Below are 12195 nucleotides of genomic sequence, written 5' to 3'. Positions count from 1 at the left end.
TTTTTTCCTATAGTTTATCTGATTATGAAACAAATGAAACTCTTTAAGATTTCATTCAGAAAGAAAACAAAACAACTCCTTGTTCTGAACATCTGGGTAAAAGGTGGTCCCAGTTCCTACAATGAAGAATTCATGAGTAACAGCAATAAGATGACGAGTTTTGCTCTGAGCATATTCAGTCTGTAGCACATCCAGTGAAGACACAAGGCAGCCAAGCGTAAGAGTCTGGACTCAGGGCAGAGACATGGCCTGGAAAGAGAATATGGAGTCAATGGCAATATAATGGTGGTTAAAGCCAGAATTCTGGGGAACACCACTGAGGGTACAGATACCAAGTAAGAAGCAAGGAAACTCCACAGCTGAACACTGGAGAGTAATAAAATTTAAGAGGTGAGTAGTTGTCGATGTTGTTGTTCAGTCAATAAGTCGCGTCCGACTCTTTGTGACCCCATGGACTGCAGCACTCCAGGCTCTTCTGTCCTTCGCTATCTCCCAGGGTTTGCTCAATTCATGTCCACTGAGTCGGTGATGCTATCGACCCATCTACCACATCCAATTCACCTCGATTCATGGACCTAACACTCCAGGTTCCCATGCAATATTGTTCTTTACAGCATCGGACTATTACTTTCACCACCAGACACATCCACAAGTGAGCATCATTTCCACTTTGGCCCAGCCACGTCCTTCTTTCTGCAACTATTAGTAACTGCCCTCTGCTCTCCCCCAGTAGCATACTGGACACTTTCCACCTGCAGGGCTCATCTTCCAGTGTCATATACTTTGTGCCTTTTCATATTGTCCATGGGGTTCTTGCAGCAAGAATACTGGAGTGGTTTGCCATTCCCTCCTCCAGTGGACCATGTTTTGTCAGGACTCTCCACTCTGAGTTGTACATCTTGTGTGGCCTTGCATGGCATGGCTCATAGCTTCACTGACTTACGCAAGCCACTTCACCACGACAAGGCTGTGATCCATGAAAGGGAGAGGTGAGCAGAGAAAACAGTAAAAAGATCTGTGCAGAGGAGTGACTAGCAAGATCAAGTTTATGGCATCACTGACTCAATGGACATGAGTGTGAGCAAGCTCTGAGAGATAGTGAGGGACGGGGAAGCCTGGCGTGCTGCAGTCCATGGAGGCTCAAAGGGTCAGACACGACTGAGCAACTGAATGACAACAACAGTTTCTGTCAGGTGGGGATAATAATTCCCATTGTCTATTTAATCAAATTTTTTAAAAAGGAAATTGGACTGCATAGGAGATTCAGGACAGTTGTTTTCATTGTGTGGTATTAGCACCTTTCTGTGTAATAAAAGGAGTTTGTACTACAAAAAAAAAAGTAAAACCAGTGAAGAGCAGTGTCACAGACAACACTGGAGAAAAAGTTTCGGGGTGGGGGGCGGTGGCCAACCAAATGCTGCACTGAGGTCAAAGAGAATAAAGAGTCCCTATCTGATCCACAACAAAACGAACACTAATGATTTTGGCAATGGCAGCTTCTGAAGAGAGGCAGGGACAGAGGCCAGAAGGCGGGAAAGTAGAGACAGTAACCATAAATTCCTCTTTTAGGAGCTTGACTATAAAGGGAAGGGAATTGCTGTTATTCAAAATGGCGGGGGGGTGGGGATTGGCTGATTTATATGACAAAGAACTGAGAGAGAAAGGCTGAAGACACACCAACGCCTCCGCCTCAACAGCGACCGCTGCCTCCTACTCCCTGAGACCATCGCAGCTGTCCGCACCAATTTCGCCCCTTCCTGCCCAAGAGACGAGAGCTTTGCTGTCTGCCCCCGTCGCCCCCTGCACTGCCGTTCCTCCCATCCCAGAGGAATGCTGGTCCCCACTCACGCTCAAGGCAGAGCCAGTATCTTTTGGATCCCATCCTTTCACATCTCCCAGGAACTTTGTTCCATCAGTCACCCTTTCTCTTTTTCTGTCTCCAGCTTTTCCCTCTGGACTAACTCTTTCCCCTTACAATATAAATAAGCTGAACTTTCTGCCATCTTGGGGAAATAAGTAGAAATTAGAAATGGGAAAAGAACACAAACAATTGCTCGAGCGTCCACTATTTCCCAAAATAAAAAATGCTTGAGTTTCCACTACATTTCCCACTATGGATGTAAAACAGAGTTCTTGCCACAAACATGTAAACCATTCACCTATTTATTCAACAAATATTTACTGGGTGCCCACTATGAACCAAGAGTAGAATATATACCGTAAACAAAAAAGTTTCTAGCCTCATGAAATGTAAATACTATCACAGATGGGGAATACAGATAATAAAGATATATCCACACACGTACAAATCCACACATACAAGTCATAGTAAGTGCTTAGAGAAAAGCAAAGCAGGACACAGAGTCACAGGAGGTGCTATCTTAGATAAGATAGGTGGGAAAGGCCTCCCAAAAAAATGACATTTGTGCAGGAACTTCAGTAACGGGACAAGTATCGAGGTCCTGGGGCGGAACCATACTTGACCCGTTCAAGAAACAGCAGGGAAGTAACCGTGGCTGGAACAGAATGAGCTGGGGAACAGAGGTGAGCAATCAGGTCAGAGGTGATTCCAGGACCACCTCATTAGAACTATGATTTCATCCTAAGTCTCATGGCAAGTCACTGAAGGGTTCTGAGAGGAGTGTGACAATGACTGACTTCAGACTCAGCTGAGTGGAGAACGCCAGTTACCACACAGGGAGATGAAGAAGTACGACGACAAAGGGCAATGGGCAAACACAAAGCGCTACACCTACCACTGGATACGAGTGGCGGCAGCTTCTCAGAGGGAGTGATGTCCGAAGAGAATACTGAAGGACAAGTAAGAGTTAGTAAGAAAGCAGCAGAGGGTAGAGGGGGTGGAAATGGAGGCCATGGATGTAGAAAAGTCAGAGGAGATCTGAAAAGGTTTGGTGTTCGGTACACCATGAAATTAAAAGACACTTACTCCTTGGAAGGAAAGTTATGACCAACCTAGATAGCATATTCAAAAGCAGAGACATTACTTTGCCAACAAAGGTTCATCTAGTCAAGGCTATGGTTTTTCCTGTGGTCATGTATGGATGTGAGAGTTGGACTGTGAAGAAGGCTGAGCGCCAAAGAACTGATGCTTTTGAACTGTGGTGTTGGAGAAGACTCTTGAAGAGTCCCTTGGACTGCAAGGAGATCCAACCAGTCCATTCTGAAGGAGATCAGCCCTGGGATTTCTTTGGAAGGAATGATGCTAAAGCTGAAACTCCAGTCCTTTGGCCACCTCATGCGAAGAGTTGACTCATTGGAAAAGACTCTGATGCTGGGAGGGATTGGGGGCAAGAGGAGAAGGGGACGACAGAGGATGAGATGGCTGGATGGCATCACTGACTCGATGGACGTGAGTCTGAGTGAACTCCGGGAGTTGGTGATGGACAGGGAGGCCTGGCGTGCTGCGATTCATGGGGTCGCAAAGTCGGACATGACTGAGCGACTGATCTGATCTCATCAAACAGTCAAAACATATTTTATAAAAATATACCACTTATAATGTCTGCCCAAGAAAAAGACATCAGGGAACAAACTAATAAAATATTTGCATGACTTCTGTGGAAAAAAATTATAAAACCAGTGCATAAATATTAAAGAAGGCCTATTTAACCAGAGATACAAAGCTAACTAAATGGACAGGAAGACCCAATATTTACAATGTATATTTCCCCCCTTAAAATCAAAATCCCAACAAGTACACCCAAAGACATGTACAAGAACTCCACAGCAGCATGATTCGTAATAGCCTCAAACTAAAACAAACCAAATATCCATCAAAAGTAAAAATGAACAAATTACAATCATGAAATGGTTTATACAGCAATGAAAATAAACTACAGCCACACACAATTCAACAAAAAAATTTCAAAAACATAAAAGAAGCCACCAAAGGAACGCCGATTCCATCCACATCAAGTTTGCGTGCGTGCTGTCGCTCAGTTGTGTCCAGCTCTTTGTGACCCCATGGACTGCAGCCGGCAGGCTTCTCTGTTCACGGGGTTCTCCAACAAGAATACTGGGGCGGATATCCATTCCCTTCTCCAGGGGATCGTCCTGACCCAGGGATTGAACCCAGGTCTCCTACACTGCAGGCGGATTCCTTAGCGTCTGAGCCACCAGGGAAGCCCCAAGTTTAGAGACAAACAATGCTAACCTATTAGCTAACCTATTATGTTAAAAGTCAGGATGGCAGTTTTCCCTGGGCAGGGGAGAGAATACTGATTGGGAAGAAGCACAAGGGGTGGTTCTGGGGTGCTGGAAATGTTTTATTTCTTCCTTAAGTAGTAATTATGCATGTATATTCACTTTATGATAACTCAACAACCACAATGCTTTACAATTTGTGTTATTCTGTATCAATGTTATACTTTGATAAAATGGAAATGTACTAATGTCTGCAATTTACTTTGAAATGCATCCAAAAAATAAGGTGGACTGATGCACTGAGGGATAGATAGATCTATTATAAAGAAAATATTATAAAATGTTAATGGTAGAATCTGAGTGATGGATATAAAGGTGTGCGTTGCAAAACTCTCTACTTCATTCTATGTTTGAAATTTTTCATTTGGAGGAAAAAAATCTCAATGAGTTTTCTTGCAGAACTTCACAAGCTGATTCTAAAATTATGGAAAATTAAAAGGGCAAGATTAGCCAAAACAATTTGGCTCCCCAATTAATATAAGTATTACATAAATGTGTATATGGGTTTACAAAGTGAGAAATATTACTACATAAGGAGAAGCAAAGAAGTAGGAAAAAAAAAATAGAACCTAATTATGGTAATCCAGGCAGGAAATGCCGGGCTTACAGTGATCATCTAAACTTATTATTTCTCCATTTTATAAGAAATAGTAAAATTATAAGAAACTTCCAAGAGACATAAAGTAAGGATCTATGACATTATAAACATGAAGACCTTCGTTCAAATCATGCAATTCAATAATTCCATATCTACTCACCATTCTTCCGCTCACTAAGTGGAGGCAAATTGGGATTCCTGCCAGGGTGGAGGCCGAGGGTCAGCTCGGGCTGCAAGGAGAGCTCCTGCAGTTCATTGGCAACAGCCTCGCTCTGGGGGCTGGGAGCCGCCGACAGGGACACCAGAACGGGTTCATCGTCATTCTCGCCGGCCCCTCCTCCGTCCAGCCCATTCACAGCAATGACGGAAGGGGGCAGGCACACTACACTGGAGAAATCCACCTTGGCTTTCGTGATGGCAACCTGGAAACGGACAAGGAAACGAAAAGTTCAGATGTGGAAAAGAGACAATTCCACTGAGTACAGAATGCTGAATACTAATATTATATCACTGGTGCGCTACCACTATTCTTAAAAAGCTTTTTGTAACGTAAGCTAGCATTATTATTAAATTAATATTTACCATGCTCACAGAGTGCATGAGATTTCAAGTCTGGCAACTGTCCTCAACTGTATCACTCAGGAGGACAGTGTACAACTGAAATAAAACCAATGCACAAACATGTCAATACATGGCAAAAAACATCACAATATTCTAAAGTATTATCCTCCAATTAAAATAAATTTTTAAATAAATAAAATACTACAGAAATAAGAAAAACCAACGCACACACATGCCTCATAGGATAAAAAGAAACAGTAGCAAGGAGAAAGAGCTATGAGGTCATGGTTACTTTCCAACTACTAAGGAAAAATATCTTGAGAAATAACACTTCATGAGTAGAAGATATTAAAGTATATTGTACCAACTTAATCTGAGGGAGAAAATTTCTTTAAGAAAAGAATCCTTAACCACTAGATTCCACATAGAAATATGGAGATGTTTGTTTGATAATGGATAATTGCTCAAATTTTTTAAAATTTTTATACAACTTTTAGAGGTTACTTTCCATCTAAATACTGGCTATATTCCCCGTTTTGTACACTACATCCTTGATCGTATCAGACACCCAACAGTCTGTACCTCCCATTCCTCTTCCATCCATATTGCCTCTCCACCCCCACCAGCCCCCACTGGAAACCACTAGCTTATTCCCTATATCTGTGCGTCTGCTTCTTTTTTGTTATATTCACTAGTTGATTGCACATTTTTAGATTCCACATGTAAGTGATATCATACAATACTTGTCTTTCTATGACTTATTTTACTTAACAAAATGCCCTCCAAGTCCATCCATGTTGCTGCAAACGGCAAAAAATCTGTTCTTTTTCGTGGCTGAATAGTGTTCCACTGTGTGTTTATATGCGTGTGTGTACACACACACATATGTATATGTATATGTACGTGTATGTATATATATATATGCGTGTGTATCATGTCTTCCTTATCCACTCATCTGTTGATAGGCACTTAAGTTGTTTCCATATCTTGCCAAGTGTAAATAATGATGTTATGAACACTGAGGTGCATATTATCTTTTCAAAGCAGTGGTTTTGGTTTTTAGCTCAAATATTTTAACCTACCTGAATATTTAATCATAGTACCCAGGAATGGGATACTAAAATGCAAAACACACAGCAACATAAGAAAAAGATCTTTAAAAATGAAAAAGAATACAAATAACATGAAAGTCTTTTCAAACACATGAGAATTAATGGTTAAGGGAATTAAGACTATATTCACCCACCAAATCCTGTGGAATTATGAAGATTTTTTTCAAATCATTTAAAATGCAGAAAATATTTATTTAAAGTTTTAAAAAGTAAGATATAAAAATACATACTCATATAAAAATATTACACAGGGGGAAAAAGACCATAAAGAGTCACTCAGTCATGTCCAACTCTTTGTGACTTCATGGACTATAGCCCACCAGGCTCCTCTGTCCATGGGATTTCCAGGCAAGAATACTGGAGTGGGTTGCCATTTCCTTCTCCAGGGGATCTTCCCAACTCAGGGATCAAACCAGGGTCTCCTGCACCGCAGGCAGATTCTTTACCAACTGAAGCCATGAGGAAGTTTACCAAAACACAAAATGGGTTTTATTCGTTGGACTATGAAAATTTTTAGTTTCCAAATTTTCTCTAAAACATATATTGCTTTTTATCATGAAAAGGCTATAATTCTTAATCTAAAAAGAGGACCTAGGGGCTCCCTGAAGACTTTAGTGAGGACTTGCATCTAATGTGCTTCAGATGAAGAAATCACCAAAATATTGGAAAGCCATGAAATGAAGAAAGACATTGAAAACGAAAAGGATCATCACATCCACCTTCATGTAAAGCTTTCACTGTGCCCAAAGCTAACTGTAGTTCTGGTTGATCCTCATAAAATACAAAGGAAAGGAAATGATCCAGGTAAGAGCAATTAAAGGGGGAGGGGTTTGACATTAAGAAGAACAGGGATATTAAGAAGGACTCTCTACTCCAAAAAGGATGAAAGAGAGTGAGTGAGGGGTGTTCAAAAGAAAAAATATATATTAGGAACTCAACAGTCTAAGAGACAGTACGGGCAAACACTGGAAAACAACTGTTAAACGGTTTGAAAAATTTTAGGAATTATATAATAACAAATGCCTACCAAGAAAATCCAGAATCTGACCTTCAAAGAATTTTGCCCATCTTGTCTATGATTACCATCATTTAAGCCATGTCTCTATGTGTACCGGGAGAAAACAATTGTTATACATGATTAATCCATCTGGCTTGTTTGCTAATAGCATGTTTGCTTTCCTTAACAGGAGCCTTTTCAGACTAAAAAATTCAATTTTATGTTATTCAAAAATCCTTTGAGGGGAGAAGAGCTCTGTGTGGGGGGGTGTGGGCCGGCTCTCCGTGTACCACATGGAGGAGCTGCAGCCTGTCTCCAGGAAGCCTGAGTGCCCAGCCTCTCCCTGAGCCACGTCTGCCCCTGCCCTCCGCCACCCCTGCATCTGCAGCCCTTCCCCAAACTCTGTGGGACAGACCCTGTGCTCTCCATCCCCAGACAGGCTCCGGGCAGTGGGGCGTGGGCTTAGGGTCTGTCAAAAGTCACTTGAGTTCATGACTGAGCCACATCTTTCCTTGTCCCCTGCAGGAGAGAGAAACCAATCAGGAGGCCCAGAGCCTAAGTGTTTCTCAGACATGCTGTGTGGCCTCAGGTCCCATCTTTGGGTTCCAGTCTATTTTGTCAAGTGAAGAGGCCAATTTCGATTCCTAGCAAGGAGGCAGGGACCAGGTAGTCTGAATGTTTCTTAGCTATAAAACACCTAGAAATGCTGGATAAAACTGAACAAGTGTTTTCAATGCATAGCTGAACTAACAAGAAAGTAGAGAAACCCCTGGCTCCAGGAATGAGGCAGGAACTAGGAATCACAGCGATGACACGAAAGTAGTCAAGATGCTGTGCGGCACAGGGTTGGCTCTGGGGAAGCTGCTGGTCTTGGTGGCCATACAGCTTAGGTTTTAATATCCACAGAGGACAGAAGAGGAGGTTTTGAGTCTGACAGGCTAGGGAGCTGGACTGAAACTTCTCTGTAAAGTTGGATTCAATTTCACTGAAGTATAAATCAGTGAAATTTTAGATTAAAAAAAAAAACAGGGTGGGGGGGGTAATCCTTTGAGACTCAAACTCCTTAGGATAGAATCCTCAATTACCCTGAAACATATGAGCATGCTCACACAGACACACAAACGCACATAGATGATGGCACCGAGAAGTGAGTTTAAACACACACACACACTCACTCTCTCTCTCTCTCTTCTCCCAATCCACCTAAATGAGTCCTAAGGAAAGGAGGAGCAGGATAGTACCAAAACTTCAACTTTAGAGTTGTGAAGATACACTGGAATATTACTCAGCCACAAAAAAGAAGGAAATACTGCTATTTGCAAAAATACAGAGAGACCTTGAGCATATCAAGCTAAGTTAAATAAGTCAGAAAAAGACAAATATATGAAATCTAAAAAACAAAACAAAAATAAAAACTCACACACAAAAAAGATCACACTTGTAGTTACCATAAGTGGGGGTGGGAGGTGGAGGAATTGGATGAAGGTTGTCAAAAATACAAACTTCTAATCATAAGTAGAGCTAACACTGTTATACTTCTTTAAAAACTTTCAAATATGCCATATATCCTAAGAGCTCTCATCACAAAGAAGAAAAAATTTTTCATTTATATGCGACGATGAATGTTAACAAAACTGATTGTGGTAAACATTTCACAGTATATGTAAGTCAAGTCATTACGTACACCTTACACCTTAAACTTATACAGTGCTATGTTATCCATTATATCTCAATAAAACTGGGAAAAGACATTTGCTAAGTCATTATAGACTATATGAGTTCATACCTCTCATTAGAAAAGGAGAAGTTTAACTGAGATGCTAACAGCTGTGTGTGTACACAGCAGACAGACCCTGCAAATAGTATCTGCACATTTAACATCCACTTGATAAACACTTGTCCGTAAGACAAAAGCAAATGAAAGACACTTAAAAGATAATCTGGGGACCAAGACAGGCAGGTCTCGAGGAAAATCTGAATGATATAAGATTGGACAGGAATCAGCAAACCTCATTCAAGTACTCCAGGTAAGCTGCTGGGGCAGAATCATACTTTCATATAAAAAGTTCTTAACAAAACAGCAAAATCTCCTTATTTCAGACTTCACTGATATCAGTGAGTCTCCAACCAAGTATGAGATTAAGAAAAATTTTATGCTACTTGAAGGAGGGGTAGGATAAAAGAATGTCAATAATTTTATAGTGTTTACCAGATTAAGAGAAAAACTAAAATACTGCCTTATAATATATAATTGTTAACACAATTACAAAAGAGACTAACACATAACACAGTCAATGTTAATACGTCAATGTTAACATTTCTCATTTCAAATGTATTTCTCATTTCAAATGAGCTATTTTTGCATTTAAAATGGCCTGGCAATAGTGTTTCTCAATGTGGAGTTTCAGCTTTGTAAGATGCAAAAATTCTAGAGATCTGTTGGACAATAATGTGAATATACTTATTTTGAACTGTGGTGTTGGAGAAGACTGTTGAGAGTCCCTTGGACTGCAAGGAGATCCAACCAGTCCATTTTAAAGGAGATCAGCGCTGGGTGTTCTTTGGAAGGAATGATGCTAAAGCTGAAACTCCAGTACTTTGGCCACCTCGTGCGAAGAGCTGACTCATTGGAAAAGACTCTGATGCTGGAGGGATTGGGGGCAGGAGGAGAAGGGGACAACAGAGGATGAGATGGCTGGATGGCATCACCGACTCGATGGACGTGAGTCTGAGTGAACTCGGGGAGTTGGTGATGGACAGGGAGGCCTGGCGTGCTGCGATTCATGGGGTCGCAAAGAGTTGGACACGACTGAGCGACTGAACTGAACTGAGCTATCCACTTAAAAATGATTAAGATGGTAACTTTAGTAGCATGTGTTTTTTACCACAATAATTTTGAAATAGCTTGGCAAGATCTCTGCTTAAGAAATAATTTACTAAACTAACCCATATTAGTCACTGAGTTTGAAAGAATAAATTGTCTATTCTTTAAAGTACCCTTAAATTTATTTTTCAGTAATTCAGAACAACCTTATTCCTATTACTTTGAATTAGAAAATTATTATTGCTAAGATGCAGAGATCTGACATTCACATGTGTTACTGCTCCCAAAAGACAATAAAGATCCACCCATCACATGATATCATGATTTTTTTAATGAAGCAAATGAAGTTAAACTGCATAAGTCTGTAATTCTGGTATGTACTTAATACACATAGCCGATACTTCTTTTTTTTAAAAAAAAAAAAAAAAAGATTTCTCTTTAAAAGAAACCAGAATATGGCCCCTCAAAGAAAGTCAAACCAAGTCCAGGCATGAAGAAAAATGAGGTTAAAAAGTGATGGTTTTTACTCATGCATTTTTAGTAGATTACAGAAAGGAATATCAAATTCTGTAATGACCTGGACCATGACTGCCTGCCACTATCTTGAAAGAAAATGCAGTTTGAAAAACTTTTATTCAGTGTTCCATTCAGAATTTATTTTAATAGTTTAGCACCTGATTGTGAAAGTTGCTCAGTCATGTCCTGCTCTTTGCAACCCCATGAACTATACAGTCCATGGAATTCATACTGGAGTGGGTAGCCTTTCCCTTCTCCAGGGGATTGTCCCAACCCAGGGATTGAACCCAGGTCTCCCACATTGCATGCAGATTCTTTACCAGCTGAACTGGTAAAGGGATTAAGTTCCGTATTTATAATATTATTAAGGGCTTGAAGAAGTCACATGAAAATCTTACATACCTATATAGTTTACCACACATTTTACCAGGCAAGTTACATGCTATAGTAGTATTTAATTGAAAGATTTCAAGTTAATTGATTTCAATTTAATTGAAAGATTTCTTTTAAAATGCTAACATTAGATGGTATTACAATAAAATTCTTCCATAAAAAATCATTAGGGGCAGGCGGAACAGATGAAACAAGGGTGGCCCAACACTGGTAACTGCTGAAGCTTTATATTGGGCATATGGAGATTGATTATACTATTGTTCTCTCTATACTGGTGTGTGTTTGCTAACATTCTTATAATTTAAAAAAATTTTTTTTTAAACAAGAGTCTTCCATAGAACAAAGTAAAGACCTGATAAGACATAAAGCAAGGTTTCCTTAATCTTCACCTTAGAAAATAAGCCAAACAAAAGTCAATTGCAAGCACTGACAAACGAAGAGAGAGAATATTTAGCATGAAATATATACACTGGGAAGATTTATTTCTCCAGCAAACATACCTACTTTCTACTCACTTTTAAACAGCCCACAGGAGAAAGTCCTAGTCAACTGGGAATCCAGAGACAAGAACCAAAAATGCTGAGGCATTGCCATCATAGATTAAGTCTACCAGTTCTTGAATACTCCTAAAATTTTATTTACTGTACAATTTGCATGAAAAAGAAAAGCTGAAAGAGTAATATTTATCTCAGATTATATGTATAATGCTATTTAGAAAAATTTTAAAGTTATGTCTCAAAATACCTTCCGAAATATCTCAAAGGAAAGGTAATTAAAATAACCAAGAGAAAAAAATCTGCATCACGTTTTAGTGGTGTGAATTTACACTTCTACTGAGTCCAAAGCCAAACTTTCTTTTTCATCATGGAATCACCAACTTCCATTTCTTGGCTGCTGATTCACATTCGATCAGTAGCAGCCAGAACCAAAACAGCGTGGGGGCAGGGTCATCTCCCACAACCCATCTGTT

The 12195-nt window shown here is 40.1% G+C and overlaps 1 protein-coding gene across 7 annotated transcripts in view; it reads right to left on the bottom strand.

Annotated features, from left to right (window-relative positions):
* MRTFA (myocardin related transcription factor A) overlaps positions 1–12195 on the bottom strand; it is a 207750-nt gene that overhangs the window by 123544 nt on the left and 72011 nt on the right. For 3 of the 7 annotated variants that reach the window (XM_044940827.2, XM_044940826.2, XM_025282809.3), the window contains 2 exons: positions 5405–5479; positions 4983–5244 (listed from right to left, as the gene is read on the bottom strand). In XM_044940827.2, coding sequence (XP_044796762.1) covers positions 4983–5244; positions 5405–5422 — 280 coding nt within the window. In that variant the 5' untranslated portion in view covers positions 5423–5479. Of the gene's footprint in view, positions 1–4982; positions 5245–5404; positions 5480–12195 lie in introns of those variants that run through there. The other 4 variants (XM_044940823.2, XM_044940825.2, XM_044940824.2 and 1 more) reach the window with 2 other exon arrangements.

The sequence above is a fragment of the Bubalus bubalis genome, chromosome 4 (assembly GCF_019923935.1).
Source record: "Bubalus bubalis isolate 160015118507 breed Murrah chromosome 4, NDDB_SH_1, whole genome shotgun sequence".
Lineage (NCBI taxonomy): Eukaryota > Metazoa > Chordata > Mammalia > Artiodactyla > Bovidae > Bubalus > Bubalus bubalis.
Note: the sequence above shows the minus strand (reverse complement) of the source record. Positions and strands in the feature narration are given on the sequence as shown.